This window comes from Catharus ustulatus, chromosome 3, assembly GCF_009819885.2.
Source record: "Catharus ustulatus isolate bCatUst1 chromosome 3, bCatUst1.pri.v2, whole genome shotgun sequence".
In the NCBI taxonomy this organism is placed as follows: Eukaryota; Metazoa; Chordata; class Aves; order Passeriformes; family Turdidae; genus Catharus; species Catharus ustulatus.
In genome coordinates this window covers 52,266,463-52,293,689 of record NC_046223.1, presented here as the reverse complement: position 1 = coordinate 52,293,689, position 27,227 = coordinate 52,266,463, and the positions used below count along the sequence as shown (strand labels likewise).

General features: G+C 42.7%; 1 protein-coding gene across 3 annotated transcripts; it reads right to left on the bottom strand.

Moving 5' to 3' along the window:
• Positions 1-962: 962 nt before the first annotated feature.
• Positions 963-17,181, bottom strand: TNFAIP3 (TNF alpha induced protein 3). 3 transcript variants are annotated; one of them, XM_033056706.2, is made up of 9 exons: positions 16,848-17,181; positions 13,424-13,736; positions 9,057-9,247; positions 8,682-8,829; positions 8,332-8,502; positions 7,490-7,670; positions 5,142-6,052; positions 3,142-3,374; positions 963-2,475 (listed from the first exon to the last, which is right to left on the bottom strand). In XM_033056706.2, the coding sequence occupies exons 2-9, from the start codon at positions 13,719-13,721 to the stop codon at positions 2,194-2,196; spliced, it is 2,415 nt and encodes an 804-aa protein (XP_032912597.1). In that variant the 5' UTR covers positions 13,722-13,736; positions 16,848-17,181; the 3' UTR covers positions 963-2,193. The 3 variants fall into 3 exon arrangements, with proteins under 3 accessions (XP_032912597.1, XP_032912599.1, XP_032912598.1); XM_033056708.2 differs by lacking the exon at positions 16,848-17,181 and adding an exon at positions 16,539-16,653; XM_033056707.2 differs by lacking the exon at positions 16,848-17,181 and adding an exon at positions 16,377-16,401.
• Positions 17,182-27,227: the final 10,046 nt, after the last annotated feature.

The following is a 27,227-nucleotide window of genomic DNA, read 5'->3' as shown; positions in this document are numbered from 1 at the left end:
GGATGTTTGCAGCCTTGACTCATGTTTTTCTTTCAGGTCACGAGCAACACCTAAAAGCCATGATAGTGTACAGTACTGCCTGTCTAGGCAGAGTTCTGAAACACCTGAGAGCCAGTACAGGAGCTACAGTGCAGAAATCCCCTGGCAGGGAAGCTTGATTAGGCTGAGCTTGGGATGAGAAGAAAACACCACTTTCATGTAGTTTTTTAAACAGCAGTTGGCAACTTGCTCTTCATGAGCTACTGAGGAACTCTGATGCCAAGGCTCCCCTGCTGTCCCTGGCAGAGGGAAGGTTGTGGGCCTGGTCTGTGCCTTTGGGGCTGCACACACAGCTGTGTGGAGGCTGGGATCATGTGCTGCCATCAGTATCTCCCAGGGTGGCACTCAAGCACCACTTGTTGGGAATTCCTGAAACAACTGATGGATTAACAAAGAAAGCCAAGGCAAGTCAGTATAGCTTAGGTGTTATTTCAATATGCTCCTGCACCATCCATACTTTCCCACAATCATTCTTCTGGGAACTGAAAATACTCTGCACCCACAGGAGCTGACTCCTTATATCCAGGTGCTTCAACAGAACCAAGAGCCCTTCCTGAGAGAACATCCACTTACAGAAAGTTATAACCTCTCCAAAGCACTGGGCTACATCATCTGCACCAAGGAGCAGTTGGCAACGTGCTGAACAGTAGTGCTGAACAGGAAGGCTTCCTTCACGGGGTGTCCCATCCTCAACTGTGCTCTCCCGCATAGATATAAAAATAACAAATTCAATCCTTCAATAATTTATTTCGTTATACCAGAGAAAGTTTTTCAATTACACATTTAAGTTTGTAATTTCAACACTAGAGTAAATATATGTAAAAAAAACCTAGCTGTGCAAATTTCAAATTGCATTGTTTCAAATAATATAAATATTTTAATAAAACATATGTTCACATTAAGGTTCACAAAATATATAAAATTTAACAGAAATAAGTCATGAGTTATTTAATCTTTTTTTCTTTTTAGAAACTGTTTTTTTTAGTAACTAGAAAAAGATTCTAAACTTGAGAAGCAAGTTAGAAGAGGTATCACCTCCAAAATCATAGCAGCAAAACAGATGCTGAAAACTTAAAAGGTGTAAAAGGAGAAGAGAGAAGCAGGTAATGGGTACAGGGGTAAAGCTGAGGTTGCTAAAGAAAGCACTACAGATTGAGAAGTGGATGCACAAACTTCAGGAGTAAAATCTCAGCCCTGAAGAACTCTTGTTACTGAGCTCTCAGCTGTTTGCATGGCAACAGAATCACACTAAGGATGACAGAAAGTATGACAGAAATGGAGAGGGAGGGTATGAACAGCACACACATACTCCTAACAGTTGCAGTGCAAGAGAGACAAGAGTCAATCTCGTTTCAGAAGTGAAGACAAAGGGATTTGGGGTTTTTCTTGTCCGTTGGAGGTAATTCCTTCCACACAAGTGGGAAATGGCAGGATGCATTTTCCCCATTGCATGCATTTCTTCTGTAACTTCTGCCTTTCCAGCTGTCTTGGGATTTGGGGAAGGATCTAAATGATGGTTAGGTTAAGCATGTTAAAGGAGCAGACCAGTGCTGGTCATGTTTCTGGCTGTCATTTGCTGAGGGCTCTGCAAAAACAGAACTGCTTGCTGTTATCACCGTAAATGCCCTTGGTGAGCTCTGTAAGAACAGCGAGGACATGGGAAAACCAAACCACGTTTCTTCAGATGTCAACTGGAAGTTGTATCAGTCTGTCCTGTGTAATCCCACTCAGGAAGGACTTGCCCTGTCTGACGTATGCAAACATAAAAAGGTCCTGCACCTCTGACAGTCGACAGTGGCTCCTTGCCTGGGAGAGGGGAGGTATTGAGAAAGAGGCAAAACTGGGAAGTTTTTTGGATTCAAATGCTTCATACTTCCTCCTGGGAAGTCCAAGAATTAAATACGGTATTGTAGGAGCTTAGTCATGAATGAGAGCTCTGTGCAGAAGGCAATGTGACCTTCTCAGCAGTCCTTGTATGCAGTGTTTAGAGGAAGTAGAAATTTATTCCCATTCTTGGGAACAAACATGATCTGAGCAGACAGCTTATGTTTCCCCCCACCCTCCCACTCCCAGGACTGTTAAGTGTTTTGGACGTAGCACCATTTCAGTGAAGGAAATAGCTGGTATCGCTTTCCTGCTCCCCAAGAACAAGATCTAGCCATAGATCTGTTTGAACTGGTAGCATTCATTGCAGTAGCCGTTGCACTTGGCATTGCCATAGTGATCACAGGCAGGGGCTCGGCAGCGTTGCTTGGGAGGCTCCTGTGCCACCGGCTCCCTGGCACTCCCTGAAGGCGGCAGCTGACTGAGGCGTCGGCACTCTGGACACAGGTCATCACTTCTGCAGGCCAGGTTGTTTCTACATGAAGCCACAGCACACTGTCTCCTCTGGGTACTCAAGGCTGCTTGCTGCACATCTCTGCGCTGCCCTGTTCTCTTGAAAAATATTAAAACACATTGTCAGCTGCTGTGCTGGCAGCACAAATGGCTTTTCATTTCCTTTTTACTCTGCTCGTGGTTTGTATAGGTAACCACTTGGGGATTGTTCACAAGCACTTCTATAAAGTGCAATACCAAGAGCCAAGTTAAGTTTTACCAAAGACAACCACAAATTCTGACATTTCTTAGGAAAAAACACTGGTTTTTTATTATCTTTGGCAACCCCCAATTCTAAAACGACCAAAACAAACTAAATTTTAAAAAGCCTTATCTGGATCTAAGACAATCCATGATGGACTCAATCAAAAATGCAATGTGAACCCCTTGACACAGTTGCACAACTCTGAGGGTAAAAGAGAAAATCCCTCCCCAATCAACAAAACAACCTAGATGTTGGTCCAATTGCTTTCACTGAAATTGCTGGCAAAATCCCAGCTGAGGTAAAACTGAGCATGGCCATGACAGCTCTAAACCGAGAATGACTTTTTATGAGCACTGCTCAATTGCAGCAGAAAAAAATCATGATATGCTCTATGCTTGTCTTTTCATGATAGTTAAGATGCAGTCATTTGAGGATTTTCTATTTTGGATCCCAAGTTGTTCCCACAAGAGAAAAATGAGCAGCGCTAAACATGACGAAGATTTTGAGAAGTTCACACTTACTTCTGGCTGTCTCACCAGCTGTTCTTCTGTCCTTCTGGCTTCTTGGAATCGCTGGTTCTGGGCTATAATGAAGCAGTTCTGGCAGTACCCCTCGAGCATTGTGCTGCCCAGGGTGCCGCAGTCACGCCGCTGGCAGGACACAGTGTTACGGAAGCCGGCAGCGGAGCTCCCTGTCTGATCTGCTGCCGAAGACTTCCTCTGAGATCTCCTCTGGTGGCGTAGCAAAACACTGTCTGTAATGCAAAGCATAAACAGGAGCAGTTTGAATGTGCCCAACCAACCTGATGACCCAAAGCAGCTATAAAAAGCTCACCTTAAAAATGAAAATAAATTTTAAAATATCAACTAGCCTCAAACGTTGGTTTCTTACCATCCTAAGACCCCCAACATCTTTCTTCACGTTACATAAATAAGGGTGCTAATGCAGCCTGCATTTCGTTTAAGTTGTTGAAACAGATGATTTGGCAAAAACTTGCCCTAAGTGGGAAACCTAGATCCCACTGAAGTCAAGATGAATTTCACATTTGACTTCACTTTTACTGTCATCTGTCACCCGTTTCAGCCTCCCCCATTTCAGGCACATCAGATAATTCAAGTACAGTGGTACAGAGCTTAAGGGGAAAAAGCGCATTATACTTTTTAGTCTCATGAAGCAATCTTACATATTCCACAATCAGAAGGAAAAAAAAATTCATTGTGAGCAATGCTGGAAAATAAGGTATTGCAAGCTGGCATCGAAGTTCCCTAATCTGAATGCACGTGGAAAGCTCAGTGTTGTGAAAGATGTCTCTGTCAACGGCAGGGGGGTTGAATTAGATGGATCTTTAAAGGTGCCTTCCAACTCAACCTCTGCCACGTTTCTTTATTTGTATTGGGAAACTTATTAGCAATAAATAGTCTGAGGATGTAAATAGTAATTTTCTCTTACATTTACCCTTCAGGCTAAGGGCTCTTTTTGTGAAACAGGGCAGTAGCATGGAAGATGAAGATTTCATGCTGTGATTTATTCACAGACTATTGCCTTTGAGAAGATCAGTCTGTAAACACACGTGCATGCACACACAGGGTATTACCAAAGAAGATTTCAAGGCAGAGTGTAACAACACACTCCAAAGTTACTCCAAAATACAAGCTAATTGTCTACAGTCAACTTCTACTTGCTCTGCTTGTCAAGGCAACTACAGCAGTTACTTCAGAGCATTATACCTGCTACATCCAGAACAGATAGAGATCTACACATTCTTCAAGGTTTTTTAAACACCTTGCTAATATAATTGATTTTCAGTACTTTCCATAGATTTACAGCATTTCCCTCACTGACCTCTACAACTTGTCTAGCTGTGAAGAAAATTCATACCAAAACCATGATTGCAGTGGATGATGGGGAGGTATCAAAAGCCACCCCCACTTGAGTTGGTTTTGCTTCCATCAAAGCTGAAAGGAAGTTTTACAAGAGATTTCACAGATTTCTCACACTGCTGCCATGTGCCCTCTTATGGTATGCTGTTTTTGGCTGGCATAAAGTTAATTTTCTTGACAGTGGCTGGTGTGGTGCTGTGTTTTGGATTTGTGCTGAGCACAAGGTTGATGATATTGAGATGTTTTTGTTATTGCTGAGCAGGGCTTACACAGAGCCAAAGCCTTTTCTGCTTTTCACACTGCCCTGCTGGCAAGGGTGCATGGGAGGTTGCTTGCATATGGAGTTTTTGCTTTTCCTATTAAACTCTCTTTATCCCAAGCCATAAGTTCTCCAGCTTTTACACTTCCAGTTCTCTACCTAAGCCCGCTGGTGGGAGACTGAATGAGTGGCTGTGTGGGGCTTTGTTGCTGGCTGGGGTTAAACCATGATAATGAGATAATAACAGACAGAAAATCACCTTCTCCTCACATTGTTTTCATTACCCCTGTCCTTTTATCACTCAGTACACACAGAACTTCACAGTTCAAGGAGGCTGATCTCCAGCCAAAGTGTGTCAAAAGCTCACTCTATCTCCACTTACCATGGTTTTCCCTGTACTCAAAGAAACACAGTGTGCAAAAGCCCTCATTTTGTGGTGTCCCAAAAAACTTGCAACCAGGTTTCCTACAGAGGTTGCCTCCCCTGTTCTCCTCAGGAGGCAGTGCTGGTGGTGGGGGTTCCTTGCCGCAGCTGTTGGGAGCCTGATGGCAGGAGTGCTGGTGGAGGATCTGTGAGATCTGGGACGGGTCAGATGTTGATCTCTGGTGGCAGGCGGGCAGGAAAGCGGGACTGCCATTTGGGGACTGCTCTGTAGACCTTTTGAAGCAAGTGCTGCATATACCATTGAAGGTCCTCTTGGCCTTCTGACGACACATTTTGCATGTGGCATAGTCTGAGTGTCTCTGGTCATCCAAGTTGTTGCAGGGACTGAGCTGTCTGGAGTTGTAGCAGCGTTCGCACAGCCCATTGTGGTGCACATTCAGTGTGAAGGGGCAGTCTGGGGTCCTGCACTTCATGGCTGTGGTTTCACTGTACAGGAAAAGGCTCGGAGCAGTGGGAGGTGCAGAGCGAGGCTCTGTTACAGGCCCTTCAGATGTCCATCCCCCAGGTTCACAAATATCCCCACGGGAGGGGCCTGACCCAGCTGCCTTCAGCTTCTCAGGTGCTACTTTGGAGCTCTGCTTTCTTCCTTTGTTTCCTTGGGACCTCTGCTCAAAGCATTCGTGGCAGTAGGGCTGGGTGTTCACAGACATGTAGAAAGGGCAATTTGGTGTTTCACATTTCATCTGTAAGAGGGAGAGCTGGGAAAGTGACAGTTCCTGTCTGTTCCTGGAACATGTCTCTCTTCTACCAGGTTCAACATTCTCCTGCCACTTCTTGTACTCATGCTGTACCAGTTGAAAGTAATCTTCCACTAGGTTTATTTCTTTGGGTAGGTTGCCTTCATCTAACCTGACAGCCAAAAAAGGAAGATTGCATCAGTGGTTGAAAAGAGCAGATGGTGGGGGTGGAAGCAAATACAAGCAATTTGGGAAGGAAACGTAGATTTAATGCACATCCATTATTACTCAGACAAGAAGATTTGGGATGTTATGCTGTTGCTGTAAATGGAAATAATTTTCAAAGCAGGTGTTCAGTGATGGAGACTGAAATAAATGTCCTGACACAATGCCAAACACCTTTGCTAGGTCAGGGTTTTGTGTCTCAGAGCTGTTTGACAGAGAATATGGGTAATCTCTCAGAAGCAGAGACTTCCCTAAATGGTGAATTTCTCTGAGGACCAGTGCTCAGCTGAGCAGAGGTCAGAGTAGAAAACCCCTTTCTTCTCCAACCCACACTAAGAACAAGCCCTTCCTACAGCGGCCTCAGCATTTCATGATACAGTTTATAATGAAATCTGCTCCTGGTTCTGCCCTGTTGGGTCTGCATTTACGAGCAGAATTTTTCTAACAAACTGTGGGGCTTCAGTGCGGTGCGTGCACTGCTAGCATCCACCACACCATCCTTACTCTGCCTCCAGCTGCAGGGAAAACCCTACACCGGAGATACAGTTGGTAGGATGAGAAGCTAGTAATTTCTGGCAATATTCCAGAACACATCTAGGCAGAGCAACTAGGAAAGCTCAGGTGCTACCTTTTATGTGTGCATAAATCCTTCAGGTAGAAGGACTTCAGTTTTCAAGGTCTCTACACCAGAACGAGCCAACAGCATAAAGACTCCTGTCCGTGTGGTAGTGGAAGCAAAGACAGAGGATACAGAGAGTTACCTCTCTCTGTCAGTTCTGAGGGAACTGGCTGGGCATCACAACCAGTGTCCACTGAATATGAGAATCTGATGGGTTTTGCCAGTGCTCCCTGCATGTTACTGATGCTCAACCATCAGGGGGACGAGCAGAGACACCGGTTCCTCCACTGGCCACAGCTTCCTGCCTACTGCCACATAGAACAGCCCAGGGTGTTGAGGCATCTGTGCTCAGAACATACTGCCAAGTTCTTTCCCCAGGGCAGCCAAAATTACACCAACTGCCCATTATGCAATGTGCCCTTACACAAAGCACAAGAGCTTGGGCTAACTAGTTCCTGCATTTAACTTTTTTTTTTTAACTTTTCAGCCACCCTCCTCTGCAATCCAAATGTCAGTGAAACTGATCAAATGTATTTTTTCTTCTAAAATGCTAGTTTCAGTTTGCTAAGTCTGAACACATTTTTGCCTTTAAATTTGAGACTGGCCTCAGCTCATACTGCTTCAAATCAATCAAACAGTAATGCAAATGTTTAGTATTTTAAGTAGTAACCACATGGGACACCTAGGAAGGAAAGACCAAAAGAACACACTGGGCTTCCCAGTTTGTCCCACCTCTGCAAACAAGGTAACAGGAATGACACTCACTTTGCAGCATTAATTAGATGAGTTGTACCATGATCCCAGCCTTGCACTGGAATTTCTATCACTATCAAGTACTCTTTTAGCAGCTGCTCTTTCTCCCTCTCTTCTGCATCTGTCAGAAAGTGCACATTCAAATCCTCAAATCGGCCTTGTTCACTGGTGACCAGAGGGACAGCTCGGATTTCTGTGGGGAAACAAGATGGATTAACCATAAAATGCAACACATGGAGATATCACCACTAAATTTTGAGAGGAGAACAGCGGGGCAGAGCAATCAGTTTCTATATGGAATCACTGGGGGTGGTCGCAGACACAGCTACATCACAAACTTAGCCCCATCCCACAGTAGTTTTAATGTGCCCATAGCAACTATCTTCTCCACGTGAACAGGATTGGTAGGTCTTTGTTATGCCTTTTGGTGGGATGATGCTGTAACCTAAACCTAGAGAACTGCTGTCCACTCAGAAGAGATGCATTAAAAATGGTAAAGCATATATTTCATTATTCCTGCCAGGCAGTGGTACCTGTTGTGAGACTGCATTCTTCTCTTACAATGTGGAAAGGAGGCCAGAACACTATAAATCAGAAGCTACCCTTTGATCAATTCCAGTCTGCAAGCAGGTGAGTTGCACTCTACTTTCAGCCAATATCTTGAAGGTAACCTTTAGTTTCTTCTCAGATTCACAGACAAAACTCTTTCTGCTCACATTTTAAGAATATATTTCAAATGAATCTTATTTAACTTTAAAAATGTAAATCTAAACCAGATGGCATTTCAAATGCTTTATCAGCATAGTGGTTTTGAAGAAGGAACAAAAATACCAAATGAGGTACTTGAAAAATACCTGGCCCACTGTCCTTCAGAGTCACCAGAGGTGTAAAATGCATGTTGTCATAGCCAAGCACAATTGGGTATCTGTAGCATTCTTCAGCTGGCCACAGGAGAGGCAAGTAAACACCACCAACATTCAGAGGAGCAAAACTGGAGCCTGACTCTAAACTTCTAACCACTTTATCTGCATAAAGAAGAAAAAGATAACACAAATAAATGTGTGTTATAGGCATGAGAAAACATGCTGGGGGTTTTAGAATAATTGCTGAAAACACCATGCTCTGAAATGCATCTACCTGAAAACAACAGCTGTTGACTAAGGTTACTAACACAGCACAAGAGTAACACAGTGGGGCAACTCACCTGCAAGGACAATGATTGGCCTTCTGAGGATGTTAGCAAGGATGAAGATGTGGATTTCTTCCAGTGCATTATAGGGAAGCCTGTTTCGAGCCCCAGATATTTCTGGGGAGGTCATTTCAATGAGGTATTCCCACTCCTCCTCCCAGTTCTGAGGAAAGAAACAGCTGTCACCAATGGTTCAAAGACACGGAGAGCAGGAACCAGCTGCAGCACAGCAGTGCTCAAATAATCTCATTTTCCCATTTCCTCCAAAGGAAGACTATTTCTACTCTCCATTAATGACATAATCCATGAAGCCACAAAGCAAACAGAATCAGCAAGGTAATGCTGGCGAGCACTCAGAAAACAGCACCACTCCCTCCTGGGCCACCTTACCCGAGTGTCATAGTGGAGTCCTGTTTCCACAAACTCCTGGGATTTAACAGCCTCCCGCTGCCAGCGGAGTTTGAAGTTCCGTGTGTCAATCTCCCTGAGAGCACTGAACAATGTTTTTCTTAAGACAAGGTCGATATCTTCAATACCCCACATGTACTGTGATGCAGCATGCATAAGGCAATTTCCATCACCTGCAAAAAAAAAGAAAAGAGTGCATTATTTTCAAATGGCTACTTAAATAAAATGCTACAAGCCTGTGGGATGTAGAATTACACTGCCCATATGCATATTCCCTGCGCACTTTTCTCTAAGCCTCAGACAGAAGGGTTGTAAACAAGGAGACCAGAGTTGTGCTCTCTGTTCAGAGACATAGAAAAAGAAAAGAAAAAACCTTCCGTCCCTACTGGTTTTGTCTCTGTACCAATCCAAGTTAAGCTGTCCTCCAGCAATGCGCCTTACCTATCCCTCTTAACTTTGATTGATATCACAAACTAAATTTTGAGGTCAGCTACAAAGGTCAAACACAGCTGAAATAGCTTTTTAAAGCAACAACAAAGTCATTTTAAATTACAAAAAAAAAAAGATGTAAGTCTTCCTTATTGGTGTTTATAGACATATAGACTCAATGGCATGAAGTTGAGATAATGGAAATCATTAGAAAATATTATAGCAACACCAAGCCTCACATCCCCTGATGAGCACTGCTTGGCACTTGGCTGTGCTTGATGGAGGAATTGTAATAAAAAAGGAGACAGAAAGGGAATGGCAGGTGATTTATGTAAAGCAATCATAGGAACACCTCTGGCCTCCCTCTCAGAAATGATAGCGTGTCAGGTTTTAACATATATTACTTAGAGGGCTCTTTTTTAAAATACAAAATTAAAACTAAATCAATGAAAAGCGGTGATTCAATTTTCATTTATACAATCTCTTTGCATTGGAAAATTCCTCTTTACAGGTATAAAGGATTGTAAACTTCTGCAGTTTCAGAGTGGAAACTGAGACTCAGAAGAGATAACTAACTTAATTAAAAGGTGTGACAAAAAAAAGAAATCTGTGTCTGGGTTTCAAATTGTATCTCTAGCCATCTTCTTCAAAAGGGGATGTCTCCCCTGAAAGAGAGACATCAAGAATCATTACTGTCATGTCCTCAGATGCAAAACTGGGTCTGATGTTTGCCACAGTGGTAAACAGATTCACCCAATGCTAAGAAACCACAGCAATTTTCTTGGAATAGAAGACATCAACCCTGGTAAAGCTACTAGATTTTTCTCACATGGAAAAAAACACAAACAAATCCACCCAAAGAACTCCCACAAAAAAAATTAAACCCTGTTTGCCACATACATTATGAGCTCAACTACATCATTTGTGAACACTTTTGCTATTTATTCTGTGAAATTGCAAAGAAAAGTGTACAACAGACTCCAGTTCCAGAACAAGATATAAATTGAAATTACTCATGCTTCATAAATTGTTATGGGACTGGTGCATATCAGGTTCCTGCAACTGCCTTCTGTTTTCTGAACGCTGTCTTGCAAAAGATTACTTCACTTCTGCAGGCTGCTTACTTGAGCTCAAAAATCAGAGAACAACTAAGAAGACAGAAAAACTGACTGGGTTTCCTTCTGACCAAGAAAGATGACATATTAATCCCATTAAAATTTTCCCTTTGCAAAATCTAGAGCAAAGATAAGATTAAACTTTTTCTCTCTGAGAGCTCACTTTCGGTTCTTTATTTAGAAGCACTGCCCAAAATTCCTTACACAGCACTTGGAATTCCCCCACACCGTTTGACTAGCAATTGAGCAACAGTTGTACTTTTTGTTCTGTGGGTGCAGCGTAGCCTCCCTCGGACTTTCCCAGGGGGTGTGGCTGGGCAAGCTGGAATGAATGCCAATTCATTATACAAGTGAAATCTCTACAGCCAATAGATGCTGGAATTTTTAAATTTAAAAAAAACCAAAAAACAAAAAAACCCGGACAGTTTCGATTTTTGTACCTCCTACCGCTTTCCTTCTATCATCCATTCAGATGTCTGCAAAGAAATATGTGGTGATTCAAAACAGCTTTTTTAATTAAGAAAACCCCACCACTACACGGATTGACTAACATATTAGGTAAAATATACATCAAAAGATCCCGCAGGAGATACTTTCTCTGTTTTCAACAACTACAACCTTAATCAGAAAAACCCCAGAATTTTCTGAAGAAAGCCTGACTGAGAGAACTAACATATTCCTCCCACATCTACGAGTTAAGCAGCTAAATTTTTAAAAAATATTTTTCATGCTGTATGGGAGAAAAAAAAAAAAAAGTTGTTTTCTAGGATAATACAGGGCTTCTCCAGGCTTCTGCACTTCCTACAGTCCAATCTACCTTCTTTCTCCTGCAAAGATCCTTCAATGCAACTACTTTGCATAACCCACAGGTTTCCAAAGCCACTCCTACTCATGCACTTAATGACCCTGAAGCACTGAACTGAAGCCAAGTTCTTTGTCTGCTCAGTGTATGGGGAGTATGGGGAGACCACAAACCGTGCTTTGCCTTCCCTCAACCTGCCCTAATGTTTCAGCATCTCTTATACAGGTACGCCTGCTCACGGGTGGGATCTAAGTCCACACTACTCCCAGGTGTAACACTGGTCGATGGTCATGAGATAAAGAAGGAGCTCAGTGTTGTTGAATGCAATGTGGTCACCAAAAAGGGTCTGTCCAGGCAGCATTAACCCCTGCAGGACTTGTATTGACTGGAGATGGGGGACTCTAAAGCTATTACTCTCTGCCCTGGGCAAAAATTGTGCACATTGTCGATTTTCCTAGAAAATTTGTTTGAGAGAAATTTTTAAAATGCAACACTTGGAGTGATGTTACCTTCCCAGTACCTGCAAAGTGCTGCCTGCCCTAGTTGCAACTCTGGTCCTTCCAAAGCTCAAGATTCTGTGACTTCTGTGCACACCCCTAATTGCAATCATAAGAACTTTTACACCAAGGCAGAGGCAGCCCAAAGACCCCACCAGAAGGCCAATGCCTCTACTACAGTTACAGACACGCACATCAGCAAAAGGCTTTAGGTTGGGCAGTGACATCTACTCAGTGGGTTTATATTTATGGCTTCTGTACAACACAGCTGTGAACAGTCACACTGAGAAATACGGCAGAACCTCGAAAGGGAAAAATGTGGACCAGGAAGATAAGGGCAACGTGTACACAAGCAGATACGAAAAGAAGCACAGAACACAACATGGACTTCAACAATGCTGCAGGTCCACCACACCCAGTGTTTCTGTAACTGCCGTGATCTGCTCCTTAAGCAAAGACTATGTATTTTTCATCTTCTTGAAGTCCTCACTGTCCCAGTCTATTCTTCCTGTGCTGTAAGGAATCCTGAGTCCAAGTTTGCCACTGCATGACCATAAGTCATAGCCATTACCAAACCTTTCCTCCATTGAATGTGAAATGCCCGGTGACTCTTAATCATGTGCCAAGGTTTCCTGTTCAAGATGCGGACAAACATAACCTCTTCAGGAAATTTTGGCACTACTTCTATGCCTTTTCATTTATAACACTTGATGCAATACACACACACACACAGAGTAACCCCAAAGCCAAGTCCTGAAACAAGCACTGACTGCTGAAAGAAAAGCGCACTGCAAATTTTGTGCTGCACAAAGATGAGTGTCAGTCACACACATGGGAGTTACCGGTGGGCCCTGAGGGAAGGCAAGAGCTGGCAAACCAGGCAGGCAGCTGAGGATGAGGGAGCAGCCCCAGTGTGAGGTGCTGACCCCAGGGACAGCAGTGTCAGGTTCCCGGGAGGCTCCATGTTCTGAGTGCTATTGCCGTCACTGTTTTTAAAGCTGGATCAGCACGAAAGCACTGCCTGCCAGCTACAACAGCAGGGCTTATTGGAAGGATATTAGCTTCTGCTAAATATACATGGGAATGCATCCATGGTCACTCAAAGCATTTGAAGGTTCTTCTTGCCTGGCATTAAGGGATGTTTGGCACTTTCAATGAGGCAGCCGACATGTAGCGGTCAGATTCATGGGAAGGCAATGGGTTCCAAATCAAGTTTCCTGCTTTGTTCTTGACTCTGAAGTGACACAGGTTACTGACATTATGAAAATATCTGTGAAATTTCCACAATATTCACATACTGTGGTATGGACAAGGGTCTGCTACAGCCTCAGGACAGTACATCATGTGGAAAGAATCTTAATTTTCAAAACTAAGATTAAAATGCAGCACATTTTTAAAGCCACATGCCTCTGTTTCGGTAATGTGAACTCAGATGCTATTAATAAAGATGCTACATTTGTATGACCTGTTTTATACTGTGACTGCAAAGACCCGCTGGTAACTTACCATTAGTCTTCAAAGGAACAAGTCTCCGAACTTCCCTGCACCAGTTGAGCTTCCTCTGGCGCTCCAGTGAAGTCTGGGTAGCCTGGTCAGTCAGAGACTTCTGAAGCGTTTCCCGAAACTGGGGACAAAACTGGCACATTCTGAACATCTCTATGGTGTATCTGTGCATAGTCCTGAAGTGATGAATTATTCCACTGGGAGGTTTGACTAGATCCTCAGGTGTCCTCTCTCTGATCTTCATAGCCTTCAGCATATTGCTCTGATACAAAGCTTGAGGAAGGATGTTCTGGCCAGCCATGTTTCTAGAAGACTTCTGAAATGAAAAAAGATCCTTTTATTGGCATGTTAGTCTCCTTCTATCACAGTGCTATCACTTTTGCAGAGACTGAGAAGGCACTTTCAGGGTGGGATTCTGGATGAAGCTTCGCCAAAAGCAAGCACAGAGTGGATGAGGTCCACAGAGCCTTTCATAAATAATGTTTTCTAAAGCTCATATTCACTAACTTCTCTGCATTACTCAGATACAGACACTGATCATCTTATCCCATTCAAATGCTGATATAATTTACTGAGATATTAAAGAGGATTTATGTATAACTAAGGAAACGGCATCATCATTCAAAAAAAAAGCATTTACATCAAAATAAGAATAAGAAGGCAAGATCAAGGGAAGGAAAATTATCCTCAAAATTTAACTAACTGGTAATCGCACAGTGTAATCCCATATACACTTGCTGAATTTCAGCACATTTCAAGCTCTTGTTTTGATAACATGCTAAAAAAAGCAGTTAATGACCACTTCAGATTTCCACAGCCCATACATTATGAGCAGTGGTGGTCAGTAGATGGTCAGTTCTTTCATCAGAAAGAACCTAAAGAATTGCAAGTTGTGCTAGCATCAGTCCCATACTTACAGTGGCCAGATGAGAAATTTGTCACTCGAGGACAGACTTAGGTTACTTTTCTTGAGGCTCTTTGTATTTTGTGAGTGACAGAGCTATGGCTCAGAAGTGCTTGTGCCGTGTGTGGGGGTGCAGACTGCAGTGCCACTATTACTCAGTGGTAAGTCAACAGAGCTGAAAAAGCATTTCCATTTGGCTCAAAACCCCCAATATATTTCCACAGTAGGACATGTAATGTTTACTGCCCTGCACTCCTTTCTTCAGTAACTCTGGCCTCATGGGGTACAGCAGGAAAAGCAAAAAAAGAAACCCATAACCTCAAACCTGTTACACTCTACGAAATACTTATTCAGAGGACACTAACTTTGTGGCTAGTTAGGGTCAAACGTAGGGACCACATCCCTCAAAACTCCTGTGCACTACAGTGAGAGCAACAATAACAAGAATAACCTGTTTTCACAGGGAGAGACTCTCCATACTGTCCACAACCATTCTTGGTTTGTTTAAAAGCAAAGCAAAATTTGTATCAAGACAAATAAAAATATGCATGCTTAAAGTGTTTAGAGTACAACTACTCACATTAGGAAAACCCACTATTGTGCTTATGAATCTAGAGACAAGTATATAGCCATATATGTGTATCAATCTCTGAACATCAAGTACAGAAAAGCAACTTAAAATTGTTTATGTAACTATTAGGAAGTTTTCTCATGGAGATGGGAGTCGGGAGGCACAGAGAGAGGAAGAAGAACTTCAGTCTGACAGACTGACCAGGAAGGCCTTCCCAGGTCTATGGAGGCAGAAGACACCTCTTGCACAGAAGGGCTTCAACACCTCCTTCCCCACAGGGAAACAGCTGCTCTCTCCTCTTCACCCAGACACTTCCATTGGCAACATCCACTTCCATATGCCCAGACACAGCTTTTGAAAAGACCCTCTCAGGTTGAGAGGGGACCTCAAACTCCAGGTCCCAAGAGCTGACCTCTATAAGCTCTCTGACAACCAGCTGATGGAGAGATACAGTGGACAAGCCCTAAATAGAGGCAGATGAAACAGGTGATGCTACAAAGTCCTTCTTTAGGGTGATGTCATTCACACACCCCAAAAACACCAGAGACCGTGCTCAGAGCTGTCACATCTTGCAACATAAGGAAAAGCTTTCCTTTAGGTAATTAAGATGGCATATTGTTATAATTTCCTCACAAGCACACAGCCTTAAAATGAAAACAACATTTTCTCATCCACTCTCCTCACGAATATAGTTTTTACACATGCTATTTATGTAATCCTGTATTTAAATGTATGAACGAATGATTCTAAAAAGGAAATATAAACAACCACTTACTAATCTGTATGATAACCACAGCTCTACTTTGCTCTGAAATGACCAAAATACTGAATTCCTTACTTATGTTACTAGAAACATTGAGTCAATGGGATTTTTTTTACACGAATAAAGACTAATCACATGACTAAGCACTACCGGCATGGACCCTTGAAATGGTTATTTCCAGCTTTAAGTAACAAAAAGTACTGAGTTTACAGAAGCACTCACTGAAACTACATTATTCAATACTATGTTCTACCGGCATTTTTCCCCCTTCACACGTGGAAATTACTGCCTGTGCTATTTACAGTCATAAATGTCAATCAAGCCGAAAGCCAAGCAACCCTTATTTTCAAAATCAATGTGATGAAACAAACAGAACTCAATAGCCATTTAAGCTGGAGATTTAAAAGTAGAAAACTGAGCTACAGTTATGTTAGTTTGTAGTCCACTGTGCTTTGCTGTGTGCTATGCTACTTTAACCTTCTGACAAGTAATGACTAGGAATTCCCAGAAAGAAATAGCTGTAAACAATAATTAGTGACAGCATCCTTTCCAAACGTGTAACACTGAGGATGCTGGTCTCGGGAAAGCTGGATACGGTTCTGAGATCTGCCAGTGGTTTCACAAAGTTATTTTCATTTTCTGTCCTCAAGCTGAAAAACGGCAAATAAACAACTTCTCCATAAAGTGCTAAAACTTCTAAAACAAACATGCTTAATACCTTTTAAATCCTCCCCAGATTTTTCTGCCTGGGTCTTTGCTCAAAACACAGTACCACTCTTCACCGAATCAGAAGCTGAGGACCGAGGCTCTTTTAAATGCCACGGGACGGGCTTACACACACACACACACACACAAAGTGTTCCGCGTTTAGTTCCCTGACCGACTGCTCCGCTGGAGGCTGGGCATGCAAGGTGGAAAGGACACACAGTACGGCTTCCCAGGAGGAGCCCGAAGGTGCGGCGCGGATTTCCCCGCGGCACTCGCAGCGAGCCCGCTCTGCGAGCCGCAGCCCCCGCGGGCTGGGCCGAACCGGGCCGGGCCGAACCGGGCCGGGCCGGGAGCAGCGGGCACAGCGTCACCGCCCGGCCAGGAGCCGGCACTCGGGGGTACCGGGGGGGACCGGGGGGTACGGCCGAGCCCTGCTGCAAAATGCTCCGGGGTGCCGTGCCCTGCCCCGGGCAGCGCTCACCTCTCCGCGGGCAGCTCCTCCTCCGGCCGATCCTGCCGCGACTCCTGCTCAGCAGCGAGGCTGGGGTGATGGGACGGATGGCTCAGGATCCATCAACCCCCACCGCGCCGGGGCTCCTTCCTTCCCTTCTCTCCACCCTCTCCGCGCCGGAGCTGCTGCTGCTGCTGCTGCTGCCGCCGCTGCGGAATGAAGGGCTGAGCCCAGCCGCTTGTTTTTTTCCCTTTCTGTTTAAGCGCCAGGGTGAAAAAAAAAAAAAAAGAGGAGATTGAAAACACAACACAAAAAACCCCAGCGGGGATTTCCACCGGCAGCGCAAAGGGACTTTCCGGCCTGTCACAGCGCCGCGGCCGCCGCCAGGGGGCGCCGCCGCCGGGCAGCCCCGCCGCCTCCCCGCCCGCCGTGACTCACCAGGGATTTTCGGGAGCCGGGATGTCATTTCTTCCTTCCTTATTCCTTTCCCCCCGGGCAGGGGGTTGCCCGGCCCGGCCCGCAGGCTTCGCTCCGCTCCCGGCCCGGCCCGCTGCCGCGAGGCCGAGTCCGGAAGAGCTGCGCAGAGCGGCGCCCCGGCCGTGCCCCGCAGCCTGGAGCGCCGGCTGCCCCGGCCCCTTCCCGTGCCCTCACCCGCACCCGACCTCCCGGCGCACAGCTCGGGTGTAGGTGCCCACATCCCTGCCCCAGCATCTCAGCAGGACATTCCATGGAACGGATTTTTTTTCAGACCCAAGAAATTTTTAATTTTTATTCTCTTAGCTTGTATGTGCTCCACAGTTTAGGCTCTGTATTTTAAGTAACCACAAGTGACTTCATTTCTTCAATTAGAGGTTAGACCGATATATATAAACACATAATCCAAATGTGCTGGCATTTTTTGCAGGGGATGTGAAATGTGCTTTAATCCAGCTCTGCTCGAGGTCAGATTGTTGCAGGTAAAGGGCAGAACGTTGGGCTAAAACTATCAAGTCAGGGAGATCTTAGTGTCTGAACATGTGTGTAAATTCTTGACTGCAACTAGCAGTTTGTAGGAATAATTAAATTGAATTATTGTAAACAATTAATGCACGCCATTAAACAATGTGCTAGTATCTGTGCAGTGAAAAAACTCACTGAATAAACCCTTGATATTTAAGGCTTGTTAATATGTTTTATGGATGGGATTTATGCTGGAAAAGGGGCAGTTTCTTGCTCAGCAGCCCTACAATCTGAAGGCACCCAGAAATGAAATATAACGCAACAAAGTTTATTGCAGTGCTAAAATCTTCCCAGATGATGAGCTCCCGCCTGTTCCTGAGTATCCACCCCTCCCACTGGCAGGGTGAGAAGCCAGGGTTGCTGCACACCTTGAAATCAGGTCTTAAATATTGTCTCCTTCAGAGAACAGGTGGATTTTGGAAGAGTTCAGCTTTGAACTCCTTCACCTCACCGCCAGTAGCAGCAGCTGGCTCAGATCACACAGCAGGCTTATGTGGCTACATGACCTTTGCCAGGGTTTATGGGCCTGTGCTGGCTCTGCACAGCAAGCCATCCTTCTCCTCTGCCTTTGTTCAAAAAGAAGTCAGGGATATGGCTGGAAAAAATAATATTCCCTTCTAATTATTTTTTTCTCCTCTCCTTGTAGCATTTTCTTTTAAAGATTTTTGTGAGTGTGTTGGTTTTGTTTTTTCTTTTTGTCCCCCTGGCCTCTCTGCTGCCTTAGAATGTATGGTTGGGTAGGAAGGCTCCGCATTTAATGATTGGTAGCCTGTGGGGTGGCTAAAATCCAAGGGACTGGATGCCTGGGGGAGCTGGGCACGAGTGATGGCTTGCATAACTGGGGCGCTGTGATTTACACAGTATATGTTTCTGTCAGCATCTTGCCTTTCCCTTCTCTTGCACATTTTCCCCTGTCCTCTCGTGGGGACTGAGGTAGCAGATTACTGAAGTAATCTGATTAGTGAAAAAAAAAAAGTCCAAAACATTTCTCTCACATGATATGAAGCCCAGCCCCTCAGAGTTTACAGAGAGTACTTGAAGTGACGGGAGGGTTTCACTGTGCAGTAGGAATGATGAATTAAGGTAGGAAGTAGGGAAAAAAGAGCTGATTTGTACCCTGCTTTGTAGATGAAACTGCAGCAAATAAATTAACAAGTAGTCCTACCCATGATGGAGATGCAAAGACCCAGGAAAACCTGAAAAGGCAACAGCATATTTTTGTTTTCTAAATGGTAAGCAAGTCTGAATATTAATAATTACTGTTTACACCTTGATAAACTGAAAGTTGGTTGCATATTGCTACAGCTGATGTTTATCAAACAGGTCTGAGCAGGATGGCAGGAATTCATTTGATCTGAGTTTGCACAGCACAAAATGAAGTTCTGTCTTGTCAACCATAACTCCTCAGCAATATGGGAAACATTAAAAACATCAGTAACATCAATAGTTATAGAATGCATGAATATATATTCCTCATTTTTGAATGACTCCTGAGGTTTTTTTGTAGTTATACCCTATAGTTTATCTCATAATTTATTGTATAATGCTTATGTTTCATTAAATATAAATATATATACATGTGTATAAAGCCAGGGAAAATTTTCTTCTTTGAGGTGTGTGTGCACACATAACTATTTTTAGGTATATATGCATGTCAGTATCTCTTGAGGGGAGAAGGAAATTCTTCGCATTAAGAAATACTTTAATTTTCAGCTATCTATGTTCTGGTTAAGTGTAAGAGTGCAACAGTCCACCGTTATAAGTGCTAATGTTTACATAATCCTGGAGAAAGCTGTCTTTGGGAATTGCAGAATATCAATTTTTTGTGAAAATTTAAGTAATCAGTTTCATGCACATCAATCAATAACAGTTCTTTATTGTACTTGGAAAAAAAGGAAATCTCTCAAGGCCCCATTCAGCTCTGTATCTCTAAATTATTAAATTATTTTAATTACTTAGCTTGTTTTTACTGTTCAGGAAGAAATAGCTCATGCTCACTAAATTAAACCAAGGCCTCAGAGTGTTCAGAACACTGTCACCAAATGTTCAGAGCCTGCACTAGGAAAGACTCATTGTTAAGACAGTACTCATAATATTCAATGCCAGGATGATGACGAAAGTAATATTTATGGATAGTAACATTCAGACTTTTAATAGTTCAATAATTTGCTGTGTCTTTTAATATCAGATAATTCTGTAAGAGGTGTGATTCATCTAGAAGGGAGGAAAAGGATCATTAAAGGGAAATCCCTTTTAATGCAACAATAGTGCTTGAGGTCATACTTGAGTTCAGCACTTGTGTCTTCCAGGAGCTGTTCTGTTGCTTCTTTTTCTGGTGGAGAAGTGATAAGAGCTTGTTAGTGCAAAGGAAAGAGAGGGGAAAAAATCCCCTAAACATCTATCAGGCAAAAAGATGGTGCTTATTACTGAATCAAGTAATGATTGTAAAAAAAAAACCAAACAAAACCAAAAAACCCCAAATCATGTCTACCACTTAGATAGCAAGAGCTGAACTGGTTTTGTGATTTTTTTTTTCCATTGTACTCATCTGAATACATAAAAAAACCTACAGATTTCCAAGAAGACTTTTATCAGGGTATACTGGCAAGTGGCTGTACTAGAAGGAGGATTCTTATGTATGCCTCTGGGCCAAGGATTCCTCTACTTTTTTTTCCTTTTGTTTGTTTGTTTGTTTGTTTGTTTGGATTTGTTTTTTAAATTTGTGTGTGTGTGTGCTCATTTTCTTCTTTTTATTATCTGTGATAGAAGTGTCAGAAGTGAAGGACTGGAACTGCAGTGGGTTCAAAGAAGCTGAAAATTCAAATCTTGCCTTAGCCCCTTTTGTTAACATGAAGGTTAAACTGCAAGGATGGTATTGTCCCATTAAGTCTGGTGAAACAGTGTGAAAAATGAGCTATGGAGGCAAACACTGGACATTTTTAAGAACAGGTTTTTATTACCTGTAAGGGGATTAAGTAGGGCATTAACCACACAAAGGATTTGCTTTAACCGTACTTACCTCCTGGTTTGGAGGTACTTTTCAGCACTGTTGTCTGTGAAATGCATGAAAAAGTCTAAACAATGATGACAAAATCTCTGTAACTTGTTTTTTATTGCTCTGATATCTGCAGATACTGCAGCAAGTCTCAGGGCCCCTAAGAACTGCAGACATAGATGTGTGTAGCTACGTTTGAGACAGCAGCACAGCCCAGCATTGCTCACTCTCTTCTGTGCGCAATACAGAAAATTCCAACAAGGCCCAGCAAGAAGTAAGAGGAAGACCAACATTATTTCTGCTCAGGAGAGCAAGGTGATTTCAGTGGATTTTGATGGAGGCTCAGACTAAACTGAGGCAAATAAATACAGCAGTAGTAAGCCAAATCAAAGGCCCATTGACCTCACTGCCTGGTTTCTCACAGAGGTTGAAAAGCTGTCCAGGAAAGAGTATAGGAACAGGCTGGATTATTCCCAGTACTTTTCCGCCCTGTGCTTTGTCACAGTTTCTTGTGGTATTTGGGGCTGTGGCTTATGTTCTGCTACCTCAGTTTTTCAGTTGTGTGGTAAGTTTGTGAATGTTTCTCTCTTCACACTTTTCTGTTATTATGCCTGTTTAACTTTGACTACGGACTCTTTAGAATAGAATCTTTTCTTGTGTTGTGTTTGCTGTACTTTAACACCTAAACACATGGTTATTTACCATGCAGTGTGGTCCCTGCTTCCAGAGAGTCACCATCCATGTATAGCAGACTTCATGTAACCATGAACTACTACTGTCACAATGTCTTTGATTTAGGTTGAGAGTTATGAGCGTAAAGCACTGCACAGATAACACTGCAGAGGGATGGATTCTGCATAGGGATGTCTTTGCTTTCCAAAACTGCCTTAATGCACAGAGCAGTGGCTGAGTTTGGGTAGTACAAGCCCAATCTTTGTAACTTTTAATTTGATTTTTAGTCTGGCATAACTGCTGTGCCGCCAAAATGTCTGTGTACACTGCAGCAGGGAACTCTAAAGCAGAGTCTGGTTTTGGAGCTGTTTGCTTTAGCCAGCAATTCAGTATCCTTGAATTAGCAACTGGTTAACAAATAGCTACAGATAATGCCTCAAGTGAAATCAAGCAGGGAATACTGTTGTTTTTCCTTCTATATTTCTATCTGATGAGATGATCAGCTATTCTAACTTTAGGTATGAAGTAAGCATTTAGCACAAAGCACTCCTCTGGGAGTGGATGGGAAGGATCAAGGAATGCAACTAGCAAATACTTGCTCACTTAATTAAAGCTCTCACTCCTCTCTCCTCTGTTCCTCGAACAATTTCAACATGTAATGCAGTCAGTAAAACTTTCTTAGATAGAAAAACCTGCTGTTCAGCAGACTTGCTGGTCTTCCAAATCTTTAGCATTCTGTATTCCTTTCCCAGTGAATTCTAGTTTCACTGGAAGTTCTTAATTTCTCCCAAAATATAAGCAGTTTGTATAATCTGGAGGGAAAATAAATTAACTGCAAACTGTCCTAATTTCTTTTATATATGTCCAATAATGTATTTTGTTACCTATGTATCCATTTATTAAGCCATCCTTACACTCTTTAAAATCAGCAAAGCTATTTTGAATTGTGTTTAATTTCCATGTACTTGGTGCATATGTGAATGAGTGACAATATCATTCCTTGACAAAATGGGAAAACTGCTGATCCTGTTTTCTCTCAAGATGGAAATGTCTCTTCCTAGCAGCTCTTAGTGATGGACTTACGTGGGGAGAGCTAAGTGAATAAAAAGTGACCATGTGAAGGTAATCTTTAGTCTTTTCCTCTGTAATTTTTGTAATTTCCCCCAAATCATCTAAATGTGTTGAAATAGCCAAAAAATATCGGTTTCTACAGTACTTGGTGAATGCTTCTGGCTGGCTTTTTATGTTCACAATTATCTAGTCTGACAGACAACAGCACAGTCTGTTGAGCCTCTTGGGCTGTTTCTGTGTTAGGCCCATAACTTCTGCCACATGGTCAACATCTCCTCCAGGAGCAGACTGGTTTGATTTTGTTAAAGAGAACAGAATTGTATGAAGGTACCAACGGTGCTTACTGTAAATCCTGTTTTAGAGTTACCAGTTTAGATGTGAGAGTTAATCTCAGTTGGCACAGCCTCAAACTGTTCAACCGGGGTTTTACCTCAAAAGTGCTAAGCATTCAATGGGTTTCAGAATCTTGTGTGCTAAGAGGTTAGCTACATTCTGGTTCTGTTCAAAGCTCACAGCCTTCAGTGACAATGAGGAAGTGAATTCATTCCTGGGCCTTCAAAAGCGGAGGAAAGGCATTTCCTTTGTGTAGAGCAAATTCTGTGCATGGGGAATAACATAAGAGGCTGTATGAGTGTCCAGAAATTCAAATCAGCTTTCCAAATGTAGAGAAAATCTATCTGCCCTGTGTCAGCAGTGCCAGAATTTCCCCAAGAAAAATACCTACAAAGAAGGACATTTATTTACACATGGGAATTTACCAGCATATGCTGAACTAAATAGGAGTCCATAGATTTTTTCCTAAAAGCTAACAGTCATCTTCCATCAAGGAAATGGTGAGTTTGCTTTGTAAACATGGGTTTAGTCAATGTCCATGAGGTGACTCTGATCATGTGTTTTAGCTCAAAAAGTACGTTGTTTTCTTCTGATTTCAGAGTAAAGGGACTCCCCATTTTTGCAATGACAGCACTTATTAGACTAACATAGTAATTGATTCCTAACTTAATGGACAGGGTTTTTAAAGATTTCTGCTCTATACATGGAGGGAGTGTGTTTTCATGTCATATGCTCCCACTTTTGTAATTTTTGATGCTTCAGAAGCAAAAATTGTAGCTGCTTGCTGCAAATTCCAATGTACTCATTCAGGTAGAGAAAAGTAAAAGGAGTCCCAGACAGATTTGAGAATCATGCAGGAAAAGGCAGTGTATCATGTCTAGGAGATACTATAGAATGCATCTGTGGTGTATGTGGAACACTCCAAGTAATTGTCTCTGTCCACACAGTTCTAGAGCATTAAAACAAAGGGCTATCTGATCTGGATTACCTGGACCATGTAAATGCATCTCTCTGTGTTGACCTTCATATAGAGCAGGACTCCCTTTTGATAAGGCAGTGATGGAGCCCTGACTGTATGGGACAGGCAACTTTTGAGAGGCCATAGATTTAAGGGTTTTTTTTCCTGTTTATTATTATTATTATTATTATTATTATTATGTTTGTTTAAAGGGGAAGCTGCTAAAGTCCTACTCAGCTCCTCACCAAAATAATTTACCTTTCAAGTCCTCTCCATATAGAAGAATAAATGTTGAAATTAAAAAAAAAACCAACCAAACAAAAAACCACAGATGCTTTTGCTCAATATCTAAAGGTAGAGTGAAGGAAAAACTCCACCATACACAAAATAAAGATTAAAAGTTCACTGCCAAAAATTTAAGTGCACTGCTTTATCCTAGCTGAATCGTGCCTGGTTTGTGGAGCAGGAATCAAAAAATTTAGGAAGTCCAGCACACATCTTGTCCCGATCTCCTAAGCCACCTCTTTCTGCGGTTTTGCTATTTATTCCATTTTATGGTTATGCACTTTGCCCAAACTAGTAAATTTTTAAAAACAGATGAAAGGGAAACACTAACTTTATGGCTAATTCTCAAATAACTTGTCATGAAATTTCGTAAGAACTTGTGGCAGAAAACCAAGAAGCCCACAGTCAGTAACTATTCCATGGGATTTGTTACCGTGGTAAAGGTCTGCTCTGGCATGAGGTGTTTCAATGAGGTCAATTACATCTGCCTGCAGAGGTTTTCCCTGGCAATTTCAGCAGATTTATGGCATCCTGTCATTTCCTGGACTAAATAAATAATTTAGGTATACATTGAGCACCAGCTATAATATTCTCCCAAAGAAACATCTGCATTTCAGGGATGGTACCTGTTTACAAAAAAAGAGAGAGAGAGTGAGAATCAAGGAGTGCCCAGGGTCACATCATCTGCTGAGAAACACACAGCTGTGTATGCTGGATATGTGTGCAAACAGCAGTTATTCTATTAAGTAATGCAATGGCTGTGTGCTCCAGTAAGGATATATATCTATGCACGTATGAGTACACAGATGGTACAGAATTGGAACAGAGAAGGCTAAATCATAAGATGATAGAGGCAGCAAAATGCAAGCAACAGGAACAAAGAGTGTGGCACAGTATTTACAGAGTGGGTGGTTCTCACAGCTTCCTCATGAATTCTCTGGCACTCTCAGTAATAGCTTTTCAGCTCTTCCCCACAAACCCTTTGAACCTTTGCACCTTTCTGTTCTTATGAGGACGTTGCCAGGACGTTGCACAGCAGGTCTGCAGGCTGTACCTGTGGGTGCACCTGCCCCTGCTGCTCAGATCTGCCTGCACTGAACACTCCATAGCTGCTGACTCTTGGGGTAGCCAGGGCACTGTAAGACCAAGTCTGTCTGCCCTGATAGTATCCTTTCTGCTCATCTCACTACCTGAGCAGGAAAGTATTTCTTTTGGCGTACCCAGTGTTTCTAACAGCATTGTGATCAGTAACTGCCATGATTCATAAACTGTATCCTGAGGGGAGTTTAATCTGAGTCGCTTCAGTGTGATGGAAAATCAAATTGAGTGATAAGCTTCAGGCTTTTCTAGTGATCCTTCATGATCACCTGTCCTAGAGGCAGCATGTCGGCATTTGTGTGGCTCTTTACGTATGCTCTGACATGGTCACTCTCATCATGCCCCTGCAAGTACACTCAGTCTGGACAGGTCTGTTTTATGAAAGCTCACCACCTGAAACAACAGTCACTAGTTGTTCCGGGTCACAGGCCAGGACCCAAGCATCCATCATTCCAGGAGTCCCTGTGCTTCTGTGACTGTTTACTTCTCTGGCTGCAGGTCCATAACATTGGCTGTGGAAGCAGGAATCTATATAATCTATCTATGTTCTCTTTCTATGGTGTGTTCAATCCCTAGAGGTCCAGGGAAGAAGTAATCCCTGCACACTCTGCCTTTGTGATAGATTCTTGTGGAGACTGCAGAAGAAAGATCTGTTCTGTCCCCCTTGGCTGCTTGGCATGTGTGCTTTAACTGGGCATTAATGAAAACAGGGTTATCTCCAACCTCGTGCTCTGCAGAGATTAGTTCCTTTACAGATAGGACAGATGGCACCACCATGGGAGTAGTTTACAACAGGCCAAAGTACTTCAAAGTAAGTTCAAATTGGGAGTCTTCAAACTCTGAAGAAGCTTCCTGGTACCAGAGCCAATCTGGACAGAGAGGGTGGCTCCTTCCAAGGAAGTCCTGCACGATTCTGATGAAAGTCTGAAGTAGTTTGTCTGCTTCCACTGAACTGTGCATAAAACTCCCACAATGCTGTTGCACTGCATAGCTAATTTAACATCTGAATTGCTTATCAAAGGCAAGTGCCCTAGCTGAACATTTATCACTGCATGAGCATTTTGCAGAGGCACCTACACATGCTTACCCATTTCTTGCCCTATTTCAATACTCAGTATATCTGCTTGATGTTAGGCCAGCACTGTTATCATTAAGGGAATGTTGATCAGTTTCTCAAGAATGAAATTAGACCGTGTGTTTTCATCTTATGTTTTAATTATAACCACAATCAGGCAAAAATAATTTATGAAGTGTTCAGCATTTCTGGCATTAAAACCCAATTTCCTGTTTTTTTCCATGTTTGTCAACCCCTTTTTAAAAAAAATATAAGTATCAGAGATTGGTCTTCACAGTGAATTTTGTGACAGGTGAGAAAAAGGGAAAGACTGACTTAAAATAAGTAATTCTTTTCTAGGGACAAGGCTAAGAAAGAAAATACATAATTTTGTCTTTTTAAAAAATGCCACTAACTTTGTATTTAAATTGATCTGATGACCCAGTCTTAGGAGCAGAAACCTGATTTCCTACAATAATAAGACTTATTCATCAAGGATGTGCCTGACTCAAAAAAATGTCAGTCCAAACCTACTGCTATTTGCACTTGTGGATAGAGACTTTTTGCCTGCCATCCAAGAAATATGCTCTAGTTGACCTGAAACTGCCAAGAGTCAGATCAAATACTTCCACCTGTCCTCAGGGTGAAGGCAAGCAGAGACACCAATTCCTCCTGTTGCCCAGTGTCAGGGGAGGTACCCAATGTTGCTGTTCCTGCCTCTGCTGTGGAAGGCGAGGTGAAGAAAAGGAGCAAATCTACCTTCCCTTTACCCTTCTTGGTGATGTAAGGAAACCTGCAAGCTGGTCTGGAACACAGAATATGAGGGAGTCTTTCAATACCTCTTGTTCAAGGTGTGGCACTTAAATAGTTTTTTTATTTTTGGGGTAGGAGGGAAAGAGCCAAGGAATTAGATTTCATCATAAACTAATGATGAGAAATCTTACT

Coding starts and splice junctions, on each gene's coding strand:
- TNFAIP3 (XM_033056706.2), bottom strand. CDS start 13,721: ATGGCTGGCCAGAACATCCTTCCTCAAGCTTTGTATCAGAGCAATATG. Junction 8,830..9,056: donor GACTCCACTATGACACTCGG/GTAAGGTGGCCC, acceptor TTCTTTCCTCAG/AACTGGGAGGAGGAGTGGGA. Junction 8,503..8,681: donor GCCAATCATTGTCCTTGCAG/GTGAGTTGCCCC, acceptor TTCTTTATGCAG/ATAAAGTGGTTAGAAGTTTA.